Below are 21,733 nucleotides of genomic sequence, written 5' to 3' on the forward strand. Positions count from 1 at the left end.
ATAAAATAAATATTTTCTATTTGTAATGATAAAATTTATTTCGTAACACCTCTAACTCGTATCCATCGCTGGAACAGGGTTATAGAGTATTACCAAAATAAATAGATTAAATATAGACATTTCATATTATTATTTAACATTCATGTCGGATATTATTCATAAAGTCCCTTATGAGAGCCCTCGAGGCTCAAATTTCACTTTAAAATCAAATCGGGACTAAATTGGAAACTCAGAGAATTTTTTGCGAAATTTTAAAATTTTTCAAGGTGCAGGGGACATACGCCCGTGTGATCAAGCCATGTGGCTCATACGGCCAAGTGACACACTCATGTCTTAGGCCGTGTGGTATTTGAAGTAGGGCACACGGCCGTGTCCCCAGCCCATGTAACTCTCTGACTTGCAATACCTTTAAGGTGCAGGGGTCACACGGCCAAGCCACACACCAGTGTGCCAGGCCGTGTGAAAATTCCTGAGCATTCTATTTTGAATTTTTAAGATGCAGGGGACACACGACTAGAACACTCGCCCATGTGCTAGGTCGTGTGTCACACACGGCTGAGACACACACCCGTGTCTTTGCCCGTGTGGACAAAATAAGGCCACTTCCAAGCCTTATTCCTCGCCCAATTTCACCTTCCACCTACATAAACACTTAAACACATTCACCAACCAATTCAAGACATTTAAACCAAGCCAAAACCAAGTCTTATGCATGATATTTCATCACATGTATACTTATACTCAATCTTACCTAATTGATCAAATTTACATATACGCATATTTTATCAATTATGCTATCTCCATTCGTTCATTCATATGATTACCATCATTAAACCATTTCAATTTCACACATCAAACATGTTAAGACCATATATATATATACATATTTCAAAATATACCAAACACAAGTCATACCAATGGCTAGTTACAACCAAAATATTCAAAATGCCAACAATGGCCAAGTTAACCTATACATGCCATTATAACCAAAATTAGTTTCATTGTACCGAAATGGGCCGGTGGATAATGTGAGTGATCTCTGCCAAGCTTCCAAACCAACGAGCTTCCGAGTACTATAAAACAGAGGAAATACAATTGAGTAAGCACTTAATGCTTAGTAAGTTCTTATAATGGGAAATTATCTTACCATTCATTTACTCATACAATAAATATGCATAATACATCCAAAGCAATTTGGTAATTAGCCTAACACATATAACCTCAACAAGCATGTTAGTCATGTATTTCATGTGAATAACAAGAATAAGGATGAGCTCATCAGGTATCGAGTTTCCAAGTATTTCATGCATATACAAATAATAGTTTCATTTTGATTTCACATGTTCTTATGTCAGAATTTCACCCGTTGAATCATTTGAAATCTCGATGGATACTTGGGTAGTACACCTGAAGTGGACAATACTATAAATCCGTCAATTCATATATGGGAGTGCTTTTATGAGCACTTACACAGAAAGTCTCTCTCAAGCACTATAACGGGAAGCTCATTGAGCCTTGTAATGGGAAGCTTATCCGGGCAATATAATGGGAAGCTCACAAAGAGCCTATAACGGGTAGCTCCAAAGAGCAATTAATGGGAAGCACCGGATAGCCATATAATGGAAAGTTCAAGCGAGCACTAACAGGAAGCTCACAAAGAGCCTTTAATCGGAAAGCTCACGAAGAGTCATAATGGGATGCTCATAAGAGCTGCGATGTGCCCACAACACATGTAAGGTCACAATTGATCGAGATGCTCCAAAGAGCATTTAATGGGAAGCTCGCAAGAACACTATATAATAGGAAGCTTGAGAGGGCTTGTAACGGGACACTCTTTTGAGCAACGGTACGTCCGCAACATATGCAGGAACACTATCATTTCGGGAAACAAAATCTTGTATCCGTCGAATCTCATTATCCAAACGGGACTTATTTATTTATCAGGGATTTTCAATTATGAGATCAATTACATACACATATATGACATTTACACAATTTACATATTCAACACTCAATATAAGCGTATAAATATACACAATTAAGTTACACGAACTTACCTTGATAATTGTTCGTGACTTGTAAACTACTAATCCAATACCTTTTCTTTTCCACGATCTAACTCCGTTTTTGATTTATCTAGATCTATACGAGTAAATTTATCATCAATTTAATACAATTTACATTCAATTCAATCCAAGTCACATCATAGGTAAAATTACTATTTTGCCCCTATACTTTTAATTAATGACGATTTCGCCGCTAGGCTTGGAAAATGAAATTCATGCAATTTAACCATTATTCCAAGCCCAACCGAATTTTACATGTATCAATAGAAACCCATGTATTTAACAAAAATCAGAATTCTTCCATGAATTTTTGCATTTTTACAATTTAGTACCTAATTCACATTTTCATCAAAATTCCTTTAATAAAGTTGTTTATCTATCAACAACCTTTCATTTTCTACCATAAAACTTTATGATTCAACTATATTCATCCATGGAAAAATCCTATAACTTTGATAGCTTTGCAAATTAATTCCCAAAGTAGCTTAATTATGCTATTACAATTTCGGAAACAAAAAAATTACTAAAAACGGGACAAGAATTCATACCTAATTAAGCCAAGAAAGCTTGCTTGAGCTCTTTTCTCCAAGCTAGGGTTTCCATAAAAAAATTTGCGAAAGATGATGATAAATGATGATATTTTCCTTATTTAATCATTTATCATCTTTTAATATCTTTTATTTCCAATTTCATCATTTTTTTAATTAAATTTCCATGAATGAATCATCTTCATTATCTACTAATTTCTCTTAATGGCCTATTTACCATATAAGGACCTCACACTTTGAATTCCATAGCTATTTGATAATTGTAGCTACTAGAACCCAACTTTTACATTTCATGCAATTTGGTCCTTTTATCAATTAGACATGTAATCGGTAAAATTTTCATACAATTTTCCTATTATAATTCAGACCATGAAATAATATTAAAATAATTTTCTTTTCGGATTTAGATTTGTGGTCTCGAAACCACTGTTTCTGATTTCACTGAAAACGGGCTATTACAATTACTACATTTTCATATCCTTCCCTAAAGAATATTAACGAAGACAAAATATTTGGGCAGACACCACATATTTGACCAATAATCTTTCATATCACATTGATAACATAAGTTATCTTTACCCTTAGAAAAGTTATCTTGAGAACTCTCATTATTCTCTTATTTATTACTATGTTCCCACTTTTAGTGGTCCATGAGTATATCTTTTATTTTCTTTATGTTTACATTCACTTCGGGGAATGCAACAAATCTAGTAGGACGGACTTATAAACATCCCAATAGATTCTTTATTTCAGAATCACCATCGCAAACATGCGTAAGATTTCAAATCAAAATCTATCTACTCATGTTGTCATGATTAGTCTCCAATTATAACAAACATGATATAATAAATAAAATATAGTAAAATATACCTGAAGATTTTTAACATCATTATCATCACCTTAACTATTATCACAAGCATTATTACAAGTAGTAAAACAACTTTGTTTTCGTAATAACATTTATAATCTAATAGTAAAAATCATTTAATAAATAATCAAAATTTTCATGTACGATGCTTGAAAATTATCTCGATACACATTGTACCAAATTTCAATACCACATATATATTATAAAATCTTATGTTTCTCTAATAAAATATTTATAAATTCAATTTAGAAAATATAATACAATCATTCAACATTAGCAAGTTAATAAGACTCAATAGATCCTATCAAATCTCGCTTTAATCAACAATGGTAGGTTAATAACACTTTCCACCATAATTAAAATTTCAAGAATATTTAATAACAAGAATTTAATAATCAAAACATCTAAATATTATGTATAATATAACTTAATTAAAAAACTTCAAAAAGAAAGATTTACCAAAAAAATAGAAAACATACCATATTAATAGCAAACATATCTAATCAACAATTATGTCTTTTACATAAAAAATTTAACCTAAAAGGCAAAAATCAAATACCATCGAATGTGATAAAATTAATAGTAGTCATACATTAATTGAAAAAGAAAATATAGTCGAAATATAAAAGTTTCTTACCAAATCTTTACTTTACCCATGCTTGTACAATAAATCAAAGATTGGGAATAAGAACTATAATCCATTCTACGATTGAATCTTTCAACATCCTGAAGGTGAAGTTGTAAGGGTGAAAGTTTAAGGTGAAAAAGAATTTGATCTGTTGGACGACTTCGAAAGATTTTGAAAAAAATAGAGAATCATCATGTTGATAACTTGTTATAAAATAAAGAGAGATGTAGAGAATAAAGAATAAAGAAAATATGAAAGCAACAGAGAAGGTACTTTATTGATCAAAAGGGGTGATTACAATGCTTCATTATTAAAACTATTAAAATTTTATCTTGATAATGATGGATATCCACTTAATAAGATATTCATAATGATATTCACTTTTTACTTTATATTTTGTTTAGTATTTGAGACACTTCCTTAAAGTTCATTTACCTAATCTCTCCTTTCTCTAAAAGATTCTTAATTACTTTATAGTTGCACCTAATCATCATTTTCTGATATTTTATATATACTTATATACATATATTTGTGGAGTCCATATATAATCCACATTGATAGCTATCAGTATGCTTTATAACCATTTTAAGAATTGCATCACCGTATATGTTAAAGAAAATATTTGGGTCTCCTAGTGCATACCTGCCATGAATTTTAAAACTACACAAGCTAATTTAATCACTTGAGTTGGAAATCAATCGTCCACATAAGTTAAATTAAAAATCAGTAAAGAATTGATAAACGAGATTCATAAAAATGGGTTAAAGATATTTTATTTTTATTAATTTTGAATTTCGAACAAAACATTGGACTTCTTAATCATGTTTCTGATTCATTGAATCCAGAATTTAGTATATTTTAAAGAGTTGATAGACAAGAAATAAACCAGTTTTTTTTTAAATTTATTTTTAAAAGTGATAAGAATATCTTCGATACCAATAAATGAATCTTTAAGTTGTTATTCATAGAATAAAATGAAATGCATATTTTTTTAACTAAGTACTATATTTAATTAAAATTACATATTTAGAAGCAAATATTTTAATTTAATAAGTCAACCCAAAATTTCATAATGATTTAGCCTCAATTTCAACTTATTTACACCTTTTCTTTTGCTTATTGAAAATAATTTTCTTATATTTTATATTTTAATAACTAATTAATTCAATTTAATATATAAAGCTCTTTATGAACATGCAAATGTTAAAATATATTCTTTTCCTTATTTGCAATTAATATAAACTAAACACGACGAAGTAAATTTAAGTGAAACATTTTTAAACTACTTTTAATAACGTGTTTAATTTTTAAGCAATTGTTTAAATATTATATTTTTAATTATTGTAATTAATTAAAATAATGCTTTTATTTAAATTGTCAAAAGTAATCAAGATATATTAATTTATACAAAAATTCAAATATTGCAATAAAAATTTCAAATTATAATTAAAGCATTTTTAACATATGATTTATATATATTATATAAAACAAAGAACAAAAGTACATTGAGTTTTAGGTTAGTTCTTTAAATTCGAAAATATTTTTTTAGTTGTATTTAAAGTTGATTGCATTTTAGAATTAAGTTTTAAATATAATTTTCTTACATGATGTATTAATATAAATTAATTACAATTTCCAAATTATTAAACATTTTAAATAACTCCGCTATACACTTTTTTTATTTGCATTATTAATCCCTACTAATCTATTTTGAATTATAATTTATTACTAACACAATTTATAACTAAGTCGATTAATTACCCTAGAGGATTTTTTTTTTGCTGAAAATAAAGGAAAACAATACAATTAGACCTGTTCATGGGTCGGGCCACCCAGCTTGAAGACTTGTCCGAAAAGTGGGAGGGTTTGGGAAAAAATATAGGTTAGAAAAATGAGTTTGGGTAAAAAAAATAAAGCCCGTTTAAAAAATAGGTCGAGTCTTGGGTATGACATTTTTGCTCTAGGCTTGGCCCGGCCCGAATTCACAAAAGGACAAAAAAAATGCTATTTTTTTGTTGTATTAATGTTATTTGCTTATTGTTTTCTCCTTATTTTGCTACCATTTGACTATTATGTTACTCCTATTTTGTTGTTATTGTTTGGATATTATATAAAAATTGTTTTATTGTTAATTTTGTTATTATTCTAGAGATATTGGTTTGTTAAGTTGCATCTATCTTAGTATTATTTAAGTATACATATTTTTTAAATTTTATTTTAAATTTGTTGAGAACTATTTATTTTAATGTTTTCAGTATTTTTGATGTATTATATATATTTAAATAATATAAAAAAATAAAATTTTTAAATATATATAATAACATGTGAAACGTCCTTTGTTTCATGGCCACAGATTAGATATCTTGCGTCACTACCCTCACCACGCCTTAGTTGCTCTACTTAAGTAAGCAACTACTGTTTGAGAGCCAGCCAGAGAAAAACCCAAACCTTTTGAATACCCTTAACCTTTCATGGAGGCTTCCAAGCTTCCTCCCTAGGATTCCACAAACTCTCCTCAATCTTACAACAAGCACTTTTAATAGAGAACCAACTTGATGAAGTCCCCCAACCAAACTATTCTGTCAGGCCCTACTAAAGGATGTGGAGGTGGAATGCTAGTAATGCATCTAATTAAATCTTCTGATAACCAAACCCGAAAAATTTCCAAATTCCATATTCCTTCATTTGTAGTTATCTCTTTTAGAAAACAATCCGTGACAATGTTTGCACTTGCTAGGATAAGATTAATTAAAAGGCCAATCTCTGGAATCCAACTGTCCCTCCAACATCTAATGATGTTACCATTCCGAACTGACTAGAATGTGTTTTCTCTAAGCAAAGTTCATACCTTAGATAGAGCTCTCTAGAGGAAAGAACAATTACTGTGAGAGGTACTGAAGGGTAAACCATCCTTGATCCCATACTTTTCACGTAGAACACAAACCCACAAAGACTTTGAATTCGTCAGAATGTTGAAACCTAACTTTAATAAAAATGAGGTGTTTTGATCTTTCAACTGTCGAATCCCAAGCCCTCCGTAAGTCTTTGGTTGACAAACCAAGTTCCAACTAACAAGGGCCATTTATTTTACTCCCATCAATCAAGCCCCATATAAACTATCTAACAATACTCTCAATTTTGTCATGTATTCCTTACGGTATCCTCAAGGACTGCATGAAATAATTAAGGATTGTAAGAAGGACTAATTGAGCTAAGGCAACTCTGCCAGCTAGAGATAATTTCCTAGCATCCCATATTTGTAACCTTGATTTGACTTTTTCCACCACGAACTTCAAAGAGCTAATGGTTACCCTTTCGTAAAAGAGGGGTACTCCTAAGTACGGACCTAAGTTATGGACCTTACAGAACCCATGCATGTCACGCAAATGCCTTGCAAAAATGTCATCCACCTCTTTGGAAAAGAAAATGTTCGTCTTATGAGCGTTCACCCGATGCCTAGAAAAACCACAGAATGTACCCAACAAGTGTTGGGAAATGTGTTCATATTATAGTAAACATGTAACTATTTTCTATTTATTTGAACGATGAATAAATAAATAAAGTTAATTTTACATTTCACTATTATGTTTTTTTGTATTTATGTCTTTTATATTTTGCATGCATAGCGAAATAGTGACAAGCAAATATTAGCTCATTGATTGTCTAAAGTTCAAATTGAAGATAAGTGGCATTGTAAAGAACGTTTACAATGCGAGAAAGACAACTTACTTCAGTAGATAATCTAAATGAGTCCGTAATCCCGTAAAAAAATCAAAATGAGCATTTGATTTAAATACTGAGAAGAATTATTATGTCCTCTACAATTCCAATTAGGGAGATGACTAGTCTTGGCTATCAAAGCAGTTGACTCTATGAGTAGAGACATAGATGTATTCATTGGTAGAATAATACATTGGACTAGACCCAAGATGAATTAATTCTAAATCCGTTTGTGAACTAATTCACTTGTGACGTTCATGGTGTGATTTACCTAAATCCTGATTTAGTCACTAATCATGTGTACGCAACTCATGTTCTTTGATATAAGTGAAGGCTTATACTCTAAAGATGATCGAGCTCATAACTAGTATGTTGGGTACATGACTTTTGTATGGCATGGCTTTACTAGCAATAATGGAATTCATAGCTCAATTAAAGAGTTAATGATATCCTCTCATTGGCATTGTGTGGATTGATAAATATAGAACGTGGCTACAGGTTGCTAGTTCTCGAATGAGCAATTTATCACAGTCATTTGTTGACAGTTATCATATTAATCATTAAGAAGGCACAACGGTCACAATGAGATCAAATATGATTGTATTGAGTGAACGGATTTAACTCAAAGGAATCAAGAATATCTTATGAGGGTAACACACACATGACGAGCTCATTGGACAAAGCAGTTGGATGAATTGCTTTCGTAAAGAGTATACAATAAGGAGTTTTCAATCACGGTACTTCTTGTGGACTGACTCCATGATTAAGTAATTGCAAATTATCGAAACGATGCTTCTGGACATAATTGCAATCACTAGAGCCTAATTGTATATGTCTGATTGGTCCCTCCACTAGCTTAACAAAAGCTCAATCAGACTGCATTTAAATCAGAAGAAAATTCTACGACTTTGGGAATAATTTAATTGAATTGATTTATTCGACGTGGAATTAAATTAGGTGGTTGTAAGAATTATTCAACTAGAGAATTTGATTAAAGAATTTTCTTGAAAATTTAATTTGCAAAATCTAAGTAATTTTTGGAAAAATTAATTTTGATCAAGTAAAATGAAATTAATCAAATCAATTAAAATTGATATGATATTTTTGGAAGTTAATTTTCAAGTCAGACAACTAGCCCAATGGGTAATTGAACTTGAAAATTGGACCTAAGATCATAAGTCGGGCCCAAGAGCCCAAAATCGAGAGTAAGACCCAAAAACTAGTCAAACTGAGCTCAGTATGTAAATCGGGCCAACAGTCTAACTGATGGCTAGACCAGACCGATCGGGTTGTCATTGACCCGGACCAAACTGGCTCGGGGTACCGTAAGGGTGTCGCACCTACATCACCGGACACGGTAGTGTCGGTGGCTACAACGATAGCATCCCAGTGGTCGGCAGTGGTTGGTCGTCGGTGGTTGAGCAGTGGATGAGTTACACTCCTACTAAGACTCTACCAAAGAATTTGATTTTAGATTAATTATTCCAAACATAATATTATTTTAATAGTTTAATATTAAATTTAATTTAATACTTATCTTAATAATATTTTATTATTTTAATACTAAAGTGATTATCTTAATATTAAATTAAATTTAATGTTTCTATTATTTTACTAAGATTTAATATTAAATTTAATCTCATATTTATCAAGATAAATATTATATTAAAGTGATTAAGTTTAGTTATAGTTGAACTCTCTAAACTCTCCATAAATAAAGAAAGCCTTGGGTTATTATTTACACACACTTGAATTCAAGAGAAAATTGTAGAGAGAAAATTCTCTGAAGAGATTATTCTAGAAAATTTCTACAGATATTTTTATGATTTACAACTTGACTCAAAAGTTTAGAAAATTTATAAAATTACCCCACTGGTAATTTTGCGAAAAATTTTCTGATTCAAAGCAAGCCTACACTCGGCAGACGTGAGTTTGAGGATAGCGGAGAAGACTACACGGCCGAAAGCGCTCATCCTAAACGAATTGAAAATGTACAATTTTGATTAAGTGTTTATTATTTTAGATATTACAACCAAGACCTTGTTGTGGAAAAACTTTTAAAACTCTGGTTTTTCCTTAAATTTATTTTCCACTACGTTTTCCGAATCTGTTTTTTCCAAAAACAAGTCCTTAATTAAACTAGCCTGGTTCACATCAACTTTGTAACACCTCTAACCTGTCTCTGTCGCTGAATTAGGGTTACGGAGCATTACCATGCAAATCCGAACAACAATCATTTAATATTAATTAAATACAACTCATTACAAACCAATCAAACATATACATTTGGGCATTATATCGAGCCTTTGAGGCCTTAAAATCAGTTTAGAAACAATCTGGGACTAAATCGAAACAAATAAGAAAATTTGGAAAAAAATTTGAAAAAATTGAAGACAGAGGTCACACGGCCATGTGGTCAGGCCGTGTGACATAGCCCAGACCTTGTAACAATCGAACAAAAGGATACAAGGCAATGTACCAGCTCGTATCTTAAACCGTGTAACTCACTAAGTTAGGTCATACGGCTGTGTCGCAGGCTGTGTAACTCTTTGAGTTGTAACACACGGCCGTGTCGCAGGCCGTGTGAAACTTACACAAAAAATAACAAGTGACACACGGCTATGTAGAGTGTGACAGCCCGTGTGTGTCACATCCTCTGTGTGTGACACGACCGTGTGACAGCCCGTGTCCCAAGTCATGTGCTTCATAATTTAACCCTAAAAATAAGTCATTTCAAGACCAAAACATACTCAATCAACCATTCCAGTTGTGCATACATTCAAAAGACCTAAACACCTTTCAATCACATAAAAACATACCATTTCAATCAACCTATTTCACCTAAACAATATGCCATTCAAAGGCACCACATTTATACTAAAACATCATTAACCATAACAAAGCAATATAGCCACATTTCAAACACAAAACCTAGTTCCTTTAACTATTAATTGACATCAATTATAACCACTCACATATTATCATAAACATACCAAAATGACCATATATTACAAGTACTTTAAAGTGGCCAAAAGACTTAAACTTATCAAGGCATTAAAAGTTCATCAAATAAGATATATACTCCAAAAGCAGATACATACCAATTTGATCATTAACACATTCAAGAACTATCATTATAAAAAGGTCCTATACATGTCATTTATAACATTAGCCAAAATAACTCAAAAACTACCAAAATGACTACTGGATAGTGTGATAGATCTCCGACAAGCTTCCAACCGATTGAGTTTCTGATAATCTATGAAACAAAGGAAAGTAACTATGTAAGCAACTGTGCTCAGTAAGCTCATATAAACTCAAACATAACTTACCATTCTTAAGATCAATTTATAAACTATGCATAACATCATTACCATGCTCATAAGCTAAATAAACTCTTATAAACACCACCAAACTCACAAGTTAGTAAGTTCATACATGATACATATGAGTTCAACCATATCATAAGTATATTTTCATGTGTCATTTATCCTATTAAACTTTTCATAAGATCATGAACCATTATCCAATTGTATACATACATTTTCATTAACCCTTGCTTACCCGTTGAACCATCTAGAATCACATTGGATACTCGTGAATGCTTACACATAGTGTGCCTTTCCATATAACTGTAACATTTCCTTTTCAATAGTGCTCACACGAGCTGTGGGTCAAAATGTTAGCTACACGATGTTGCTCACACGAGCTATGGATAATTTGCAACAAATGCATGACCTCAGCCATCTGTAGGACATTCAAAACCAACACCCGAAACATGAAATCCTTAATGTATCCTAAGAATTCTTAAGGTTCAAACGGGATTACTTATCTGTCAAATACTTAAAGCATCGATATACATGCATTTTCAAGTCAATTTATAGCTAACACAATATAACCAATAATCAATCAAACTATCATTAATAAGATTAATTTATATGAACTTACCTCGATAACTATAGTCGTAGAAGTAGAGTTTGAGACTAATCCAAAGCTTTAGCCTTTCCTTGATTTAAACCCGGTTGTTGTTTATCTTGATCTAAATAGATTAAGTACTTCAAATATTCAATTTAATCAATAATTCATATTATCATAAAATTACAAAATTACCTCTCTTATTTTCACTTTTTCACAATTTAGTCATTAAGCTCATAACTTGAAATTTAACTATTTTAACCCTCCATACATGCTAACCAAACTTCTTAGGGACTCATATCAACCCACTTAAATCATCATTTCATAATGTTACCATGAAATTTTACTATTTTTACTAATTAATTCCTACACACAATTTCACCAAAAATCACTTAACAAAACATGTTTGTTTAACAACCAAGGGCAATAATCTATCAATTAACATCAAAACACATTTAAAATCAACTATGGCAAGTCCCTCAACCTTTAACAATTTTGCAAATTAACCCCCGGGCTAGCTAACTAAGCTGAAATGAGAAAAAAAAAACATAAAAATCACTAAAATCGGAGCTCAAATACATACCATGCATGAAGAAGCTCAAAATCAAAGCTTCCTCCCCCTTCAATGGTTATTTTTTATTTTAGATGAAGAAGAAACAAAGATGATATCTTTCTTTCTTCTTTTATTTACTTAATTATTCTTTTATTTGCTAAATTACTACTTTGGCTTTAAAATTTCATTTAAACTACCATAATACATTTCCATAAACATCCACTAATTTTAAATGTGGTATATTTACCACTCAAATCCATTGATTTACCTTTGTAAAGCTATTTGGTCCATTTAACTAATAGAATTTAACTTTTGCATTTTTTTCAATTTAGTTCTTTTTACCTAATTAACAATTTAAACTTCGAAATTTCTTAACGAAACTTTAATAAGACCCTAATATAATCCCATAGAATTTAAATAAATTTTAAAATTAAAATTCACTCATCGAAATTGTGGTCTCGAAACCACTGTTTCTAACACCACTAAAATTGGGTTGTTACAAGCTTTCCCGAAGATAACAAGGTCATCAGCAAAAACAACTGAGAGAGTGATTGTCCTAACATGGATAAGCAAATGGTAGACCAGAGACCAGATCTTATAGACGAATTAATACTCTGACCCAACCATTCCATGCAAAGAACAAATAGATAAGGAGACAGAAGACACTCATGTCGAATGCCTCTAACTAGATTGAACTTCAGTGTAGGCGCCCCATTCCAAAGGATCTGCATAGTTGAGCTTTTAATGGCTGACATAATGACATTTCTGAGGAAATCTGGAATGTTTGTCACTTGGAGGGAGGCATCTATGAATTTCCAACTGACCCGGTCATAGGCTTTCTCTAAATCAATCCTAATAGTCATCCATTTTATATGTTTGCTTCGCATTGAGTGGATGACTTCTTGGGCCACTAGATGTTGTCTGTGATGTTTTTTCCAGCAATAAAGCCAGCCTACTTATTCTCAATAATCTTCATGATCAATTTGTAGAGAACTGAACATAATCTTCAGGATTGCGAACCTTAGGGATAAACACAAGCAAAGTATTATTAAGCTCCCTATCAATAATCTGCCCATCAAAGATTTTCCTAACCCAATTGCAAATAGCACTGACAATCAACTCCCATTGACTCTAAAAAATTAGTGCATGACACCCATCACTATCGGGCACTTTTAATGGAGCCATGTCAAACATGGAAGGTTTTATCTCTTCATTATAATCAAGCTTAGGAAAAGAACTAGTGGGTAGTAAAGTCGTGGAATCCAGAAGCTCACCATACAGTTTCTGAAAAAACTTAACTGCCTTAGACTGGAGATGCTCATCCTTGAAAATCCATTCACCCTCTTCATTATTCAAAACTAAAATTTCGTTGTGATTCCTTCTTTGAATCGTGCGGGAGTGGAAAATTTTAATGTTCCGATCTCCAAATTGCAACCAATCACACCTAGCCTTTAGCTTCCAAAGCTGCTCTTCATGATGGAGAATACACTGTCTAAAATTTAGTACCTCTGTCTTTGAAAGTAGGCGAAGATTAAATTTTAAGTAAATTATTGTCATATACAACAATAAATATATTAATAAAATAAATCTGCTTTTTAATGTCGAATTAAAAGTTAATAAAAAAATCTTTAATATTGAATACGAAAATTAAGGTAAATATTATAAGAAAAAAAGTCATACGAATTAAAAATAAATTATATAAAGTAAAATCAGTATTTAAACTTCATCTTTCTTCCTTTCATTTTATGCATGTATGTAGGACTATAAATAGATTCACGTAGAGACGAGACGATGAAGCACAACAAAAATTATAAATCAATTCAGTTTTTTAACCTTATTTTCCTACTTCAATATTTCTTATTTTTACTTTTATATTTTTAATTCTATCTTGCATTATTTGTTATAACATCATTTATTTTCTCTTTTTTTTTAGGGAGGGCGAAATTAAATTATAATTTTATGATAGTAAAATGTAAATTTTAAATGGTTAAATCAAAATTTTATCATTTTAGGGGCCAAAGTACAATCTTACTTTTACTAATTTAAAATTTTAAAAATTTTAAAAGGCTAAAATAAAAAATTTTCCATTTTAGGGGGTCAGGGCCCTTGCCAACCCCCTAGATTCACCCCTGATTAAGATTATGGAAGAAAATCATACACTAAAGATTTGAAGAATGATTTCGATGAGAGAGTGATCAAACAACTACAATGCGAGGTTGAGATGTATATGACATTGTACAACAAACAACTTAAATTTAATGAAAAATTGTTGAAATGCTTGAAATGAACAATAACATTACAAAGATTTATTAAAAAATTATTATAATTCAACCAATCGGTGAGTTGAACAATATATAATATCTTATACAATGTTTATGCTATATTATTTTATATTATTTGTGAAAATATAAAATATAAAATAAAAATAAAAATAATATATTTTAATTACTACATACAACTAACTCATGCATATCACAGGATAAATTAGTATATATTATAAAAAGCAATAACAGAAACATATATGAAAATTTTGTGTTCACGATTAGTTGTTTGAGTTTCAAAATACTTTAAAAAAATTTGGTGAAACCAAAATACATAATTATTACCCTTAAATTTTGTCATTTTTCTACCAATATACTTCATTAATTATTACTCTATAATTTTTATTCTTAATTAATAAGTTATCCTCAATTAATAATTTACCATATAAAATTTTTTAATATTTTATAAAATAATATTTTCATATTAAAATTATTTTCTAAAAAATTGTAACACAATATCAATTTTTTTAAAAATGGAAATTCTTTTTAGATATTTATAAGTGTTTTCCATTTTAAAAATAAATCTTCAATTGATCTACACAACTAAATTCATGCATTACACATGTATGTAAACTAGTTCAATATACAATATAGTTTTACTTCATGTAATTAATGCAAAGTAAAATGATTGTAATTAAGATAGATAACATCTATTAATTATTTTGATAATTTAAATATAGTGCTAAAAATTCACATGGTTATTAAAGCTTTTGTAAAATCTAAAACATTTTTTGATATATTATAAATTAAAACATTCAGAATTTAAGTTTTTTTCTTAATAGTTAATAGTTAGATTATATTATATTATAAAATTACTATTTAAAACAAATGCAATAGTTTTCTATTTTAATTAATGGAAACATAATAATTTAATTATAAAATTTAACCTTTTAATTATTATATAAAATTATCTGATAAAAGTCATATTTAAAAGAGTGATAAAAGAATTGGTTAACCAGTAAAATTAAAATTCTTATTTTAAAATGTGTAAATCTTATAAATAATAATAATAATAATAATAATAATAAAACGATAAATAGATTGCGATGAGAATGAAAGAGCAAAATTGCATTGAATTATGAGGATGTTTTAAATTCTGTTTGAAAAGAATTAAAAGTCTTAATAAGTTTAAATTTTAATTTAATAATTTAGAAAAGAAAGAAATTAAAAGTCGTATAAGTTAAAGTATCTCTTCTTCTTATTTGATTAGCAAATTTGCAGTCGCCTTTTTCTTCCCCCTTAAAAGCTCTCTCACAAGTGAAAGAGAGTCAGAAACACGTTTGCTCACTCCATTTTGAGCTGAATCTCTTTATTTGCAGGTCAAATTATCTAAGCTTCTGTCTTTCCATTTTATGCTCTTCTTTTTGTTAATGGGGATCCTAAGCTCCTCCGATTTCGATCGTCGGCGATCGGCGATTGGGATCGTTGGCGATCAAGCGGAAATCTTAGGGGGAGGGGGATTCAGCGATTTTCCGGTATAACTGGTCCTTGTGCTTAGGTTTGCTCAAGTTTTATAAGTAAAATAAATAAAAATATAAATAAAACAAAGGGTCCCTATCTATTTTTATTCACCCACCTCTTATCAAATTATCAAGCTTTATTCTTTTCGAGGGGAAAATAATATTAATATTATTAATAATTTAGCCCCTCAGATTTCGTTGAACCAGAGGTTGTGATAAGTCAGTTACCATAGTTTAGAGGAAGCTTACGTTTTGTATACATATGGAGAAGAAGAGAAACTCTCACCTCTTCCTTACAAAATCAACATAAAAATAATAAAAAAACATTTCTCTACCCTTTTTCTTTTCTTCTTTAAAATCCCAACCTGAATCTATTGTTCCAAGTCTTGCTAGATAAAACAGAGCAGAGCCTTTTGATTAGAATTTCCCCCCTTATTTTTGGGTTGTGATTCTCTTCAATTATTGACAGTTGCTGATGGGTTTTTGAGGAATCATGGGTCTTTATATGTAATTTTCATGTCTTTGTTATGCTGCCTTGATCTTTGATGACATATTATTAAACATGTAATTCTGCTCTGTTCTTTGGATTATCCTTTTTTTTTCCTCTGCTTATCAAGGTTACGTGATCGAGTGTACTTGGCCAATTTTGGTTATCTGATGGTTTTGATGATCTGGGTTTCTTAAAAGATGATTTTTTATTATTATAAAAAAAACCCTGTTTTGAACGGTGGATGTTAATTTTGCTTGCCTGATTGATTGTGATCAGGTCAATGATCAATCTGACTTTTTTTTTTAATAGAGAGTTTACGTAAACAGGAGTGTCTCCTCTTTGTGTGGGGAATTCTTTGCTTTTCTGGGTGTGGAATATGCTTTTCATGGAGGACTAGTAATCTTCTCTTTAAAATTCTCTTCTTTAGGTGCTTCCTCCTTAAATTTCGTGGTTTAAAACTTTTCTATCTTTTCATCATTTTCTAAGGGCTTTTCTGCCACTGTTGTTCTTTTGCTGTTTTTGGTGTCTCTGTGGTTCCCCATTTTGGCTCTCCACCCTCAATTTGGATCATCCAACCTGCTCTGTTTTCGTTGGCTTTATCCCTCGTTGTATGATCCGACTCTGCACAAGTGGTTTTTTCTTTTTAAAAATGCCCTTTTGTTTATGATTTGTGAAATGATCACATAGTTTGTGGTATAAAATGTTTTTTACCCTTTTCTCTTGTGATTTTAAGGAGTTCATATGAAAACCTTTTTCTCTTTTTCTCTTTTGGTTTTTCTATTTGTAGGTTTGAGACTTGAAGTTTGCTGATCCAATCCATTATTTAAGGTAGATATTTTTGGCACTTGTAGATTGAACTAATAAGTCAACACAGGTTTAGTATTTAGGAGGCAGTTTGGATCATTGGAGGGTTTCTTAGTGATTATTGTACCCATGTTTCCTAATTGTCAGCAATTTAGATAATCTTATTTGCCAAGTTTGGGCACTTCAAAAGTTGGGCAGTGCCCATGGATGCCACAACAAGCGGAACCCCTACCGTACAATACCATAACATACCTGATCAGCCACTTACAGCTATTGTTGCTGCCCCTGTTTCTGCATTTCTGCGACAAGTACGCCATTGCTTCGGGGACTCCACTCCTGGAGAATTCCCCTTAGCTGCCAATCCTTCCATTGTTCTTCATGTTCTCACCACGTGTAATTTGGATCCTCAAGATCTCGCAAAACTAGAGGCGAGTGGATTTTTCTCTTAACCTTTTGAACATGAAAGTTCTTTTAAATGTTGGAATTGATAATGCTGGCTGATTTGATTTTGTAAATGTGTCTTCCAGGCAACATGCTCCTTTTTTAGGCAGCCGGCAAACTTTGCCCCTGATTATGAACTGTCCATATCAGAGCTTGCTGCTCTTGACATGTGCCAAAGAAGAGCTATATTTAAGCCAATGACTGATGAAGAACGTCAAAGTTTGAAGCATAGATGTGGGGGGTCGTGGAAATTGGTCCTGAGGTTTCTGCTGGCTGGGGAAGCATGTTGCAGGAGAGAGAAATCACAGGCGATTGCAGGGCCTGGCCATAGCATTGCTGTGACATCCTCAGGTGCAGTTTACTCTTTTGGCTCTAATAGCTCAGGACAGTTGGGCCATGGCAATACCGAAGAAGACTGGCGGCCTCAGCAAATAAGGTTGCCAATACTTTTGTCTCTGCATATGCCTGATGGTTTAAAAGTATATGCAAAGGGTTAATGGAACTCCACTATTTTGTAGATCTTTGCAAGGCATTCGAATTATCCAAGCAGCTGCTGGGGCTGGCAGAACAATGCTGATTAGTGATGCTGGGAGAGTTTATGCCTTTGGAAAGGATTCCTTTGGCGAAGCAGAATATGGGGTTCAAGGAACTAAATTAGTTACAACTCCCCAGCCTGTTGAGTCTTTGAAAGACATATTTGTGGTTCAAGCTGCAATTGGAAACTTTTTCACAGCTGTGTTATCCAGAGAGGGCAGAGTTTACACATTCTCTTGGGGCAAAGATAGCAAGCTTGGTCACAAAACCGAGCCAAATGATGTGGAGCCCCAGCCTCTATTGGGGGCACTTGAGAACATACCTGTGGTGCAAATTGCAGCTGGATATTGCTACCTTCTTTGCTTAGCTTGTCAACCAAGTGGCATGTTAGTTCATCTAAATACCTTTTCAAAGGCTCCTTAAATTTAATTTTAAAATGGCATGCAAACTGTGCTTTTGATAACTTATTGTCATAAACCTTTGAGATGATGAATGACAGTCCCGAATTCTGAAATTATGATAGTATTGGATTTTTCTAGAATCACAAAGTCCGTCTATCCATTAGTTCCATATGTATCATATGTCACTGTTTGTTTATTTGAATGTTTTACAGGAATAATAACTTTTTGGTGTGCCCTCTTTTGGAATAATTAGGTCTGTGTACTCTGTCGGGTGTGGCTTGGGTGGAAAGCTTGGACATGGCTCAAGAACAGATGAAAAGTACCCTCGATTAATTGAACAATTTCAACTTTTGAACCTCCAACCAATGGTGGTTGCTGCTGGTGCTTGGCATGCTGCTGTTGTGGGTCGGGATGGAAGGGTTTGCACATGGGGTTGGGGACGTTATGGGTGCTTAGGTCATGGAAATGAAGACTGTGAATCAGTTCCCAAGGTCGTAGAGGCATTAAGCAATGTCAAAGCAGTTCATGTTGCTACAGGGGACTACACAACCTTTGTGGTATCTGATGATGGTGATGTATACTCTTTTGGTTGTGGCGAATCTGCCAGCCTCGGACATAATACTGCTGGTGAAGGACAGGTTTGAACTTCCCTTAAACTTTCGTTAGTGATTTAATCATTCCCTTACTTGGTTTATAAAGGATTCTCCTTGGTCTCCTAAATTATCAAATAGAGGCTTTACAGGATGCTTGAGCTAAGTTTAAGCCTGAAACCTGATTAATATTTTATACCATTTTACCATTTTTTAATAACCAAATGCACATTGGACAACTCCTGAAATAGTTTTCTAAAGGAAAAGAAATATCAACCATTTAAATTAGTTTCGAAGTTACAGTACATTTTCAATATTCTTTCTTGTAATGTGATGCATATGTCTCCATTTGTTAGGTTTACCGCATGGAAAATCATTTCTTACTATATTTCATGGCATTGATCGTTATCTGTTTGGTTTTTGAATGAACACTCCATTTTGATATGAATTTCACTCCTTCGATGTGCCTTGCTTTTGAGAGTCACCTTTGAGAAATTTTTAGATTTAAAAAAAAAAAAGGGGAGGTTGGGGGAAGCAGCATCTCACGTGGACTTGTCAGTTAGGCTGTTTGCATCAAAGAACTGGCGTTATCTTTGTTAAGCACAGACAGTTTTAACTGGAAAACTGATATTGCAGTGCTGTCCTTGAACATGAAAATGGAAGGGGCATATAAATTCATTGAGCTGCCAAAGTGAAGTATTTGGTCTAGTAACTGTCATCATTTTTGTTTATTGCTTATGTAGCAGGGAAACAGGCATGCCAATGTGTTGAGTCCAGAGCTGGTAATGTCATTGAAGCAAGTGAATGAACGGGTGGTACAGATCAGCCTTACAAACTCGATATACTGGAATGCTCATACATTTGCACTCACCGAGTCCGGGAAGCTTTATGCATTTGGTGCGGGAGACAAAGGTCAGCTAGGCATAGAGTTAGCTAACAATCAGACAGAAAGAGGAAACCCCGAGCGGGTTGATATCGATCTCAATTAGGAATCCGATGGCTTCTCCTCCCATTTGCATACACCATGGGTGATTCATTAGATTCTAGACAATCACGCATTGCATGTGGTGTTTTAAGTTTCCCTGTTTATTTTGTAAATAGAAACAAGCAAAAAAGAAATTGTGAAGATTTTAAGTTTAGGAGTAGCAAAGGGCCTTAAGTGGTCTGATTTCCTAAGAAAAAATGGTTAGCACATAGGCCTTAAGTTGTTAATAGCTGAAACATCTCTGTTCAGGTTCATTGATTACTTATGTTAAAATTGCATTCTAAAATTCACTGATGTTTAAAATGGTTGAGGTACATCGGAGCAGTCAGGGTTGCTGAAATTTTACCCCCATTTTCACCCTTGCAAGTGTCTCTGAGTTTTAGAATAATCAAGGGAAATGAATTCTCACTACTACACTCCTTGACTTCAAATTCAAGGTTTTACCAAACCTTATTTGAGTTCAACAGTTTATTTCTTAAAACTTAATTATCAATGTATGAGCGATTCACTCAATTCATCAATAACAATGTCAATTTAACTCAAGGGACTTACAAGCATTCTCATTTTTGGGGCGTTCCGTGAAATACATTAATTAAAATTTCATCAGGTGTGTTTGAAGGACTACTTCTAGCATGGAATAGAGGATTTCGCAAACAATACAAGTTGTTTGTATTGGGGTAGCAATGGTGCATGGTTTAGTTGTAGTCCGGCAGATTCAAGCAATGAATTCGTTCAACTCTAATAATTTTATCGGGTTTTTCCAATTTTATACTATAATATCTAAGGTTATTTTATTATAATTTTAATGGTTTTTCATTAAAATTATTATCTAATATATTAAACAACCAATGACTTGTTTCTAGTTGTTTAATTTGTTTCTTTCTTGGTGGTGTAAATTTTTTATCACATATTGTAGTATAAAATTAAAAAATCCCGGTAAAATTATTAGAGTTAGACCAATGATTTATACTAAACAAGATATAGAAGATTTGATATACAAATTAAGGAGTTATTAGATAAAGAATTGATAGAAAAAAAAAAGCTAATAGTCCACATTCCAGCCTAGCCTTTATAGTTAGAAATCATGCAAAAATAAAAAGAGATAAAGCTAGGATGGTCATTGTAAATGGCCCAATTTGCCCGGGCCCCTCTAGCAATAAACAAAAAAAACCAAATAAAAAATAAAGTCTTAGTCCATTTACAAAGTCCAGCAGGCCTGTATGGCCCAAAACCAATAAACAGCCCAAACCCAACTAAACCTAAACCCTAGCCCAACAAAACAACCCAAAACACTTTTAGAAAAAGAAAACAAAAAAAAAACCCTAAGCCACTGCGCGCTTGACAGCAGCCTCCAATTGCCGCCGCCTCTCCCGCGTGTGCCGCCACGTCCTTGTACCTGCAAAACAAAC

The 21,733-nt window shown here is 32.3% G+C and overlaps 1 protein-coding gene across 6 annotated transcripts; it reads left to right on the forward strand.

The window, feature by feature from the left end:
• Nucleotides 1-15,811: 15,811 nt before the first annotated feature.
• LOC105794573 (ultraviolet-B receptor UVR8) lies at nucleotides 15,812-20,610 on the forward strand. 6 transcript variants are annotated; one of them, XM_012623820.2, is made up of 7 exons: nucleotides 15,812-15,938; nucleotides 17,357-17,397; nucleotides 17,521-17,801; nucleotides 17,901-18,250; nucleotides 18,333-18,734; nucleotides 19,003-19,387; nucleotides 20,083-20,610. In XM_012623820.2, exons 3-7 carry the CDS (start codon nucleotides 17,577-17,579, stop codon nucleotides 20,326-20,328), a joined length of 1,608 nt encoding a protein of 535 aa, XP_012479274.1. In that variant the 5' UTR covers nucleotides 15,812-15,938; nucleotides 17,357-17,397; nucleotides 17,521-17,576; the 3' UTR covers nucleotides 20,329-20,610. The 6 variants fall into 6 exon arrangements, with proteins under 6 accessions (XP_012479274.1, XP_052484428.1, XP_012479277.1 ...); XM_052628468.1 differs by lacking the exon at nucleotides 15,812-15,938 and adding an exon at nucleotides 15,955-17,177; XM_012623823.2 differs by lacking the exon at nucleotides 15,812-15,938 and adding an exon at nucleotides 15,955-16,586.
• The last annotated feature ends 1,123 nt before the right edge of the window (nucleotides 20,611-21,733 follow it).

Source organism: Gossypium raimondii, chromosome 3, assembly GCF_025698545.1.
Source record: "Gossypium raimondii isolate GPD5lz chromosome 3, ASM2569854v1, whole genome shotgun sequence".
In the NCBI taxonomy this organism is placed as follows: Eukaryota; Viridiplantae; Streptophyta; class Magnoliopsida; order Malvales; family Malvaceae; genus Gossypium; species Gossypium raimondii.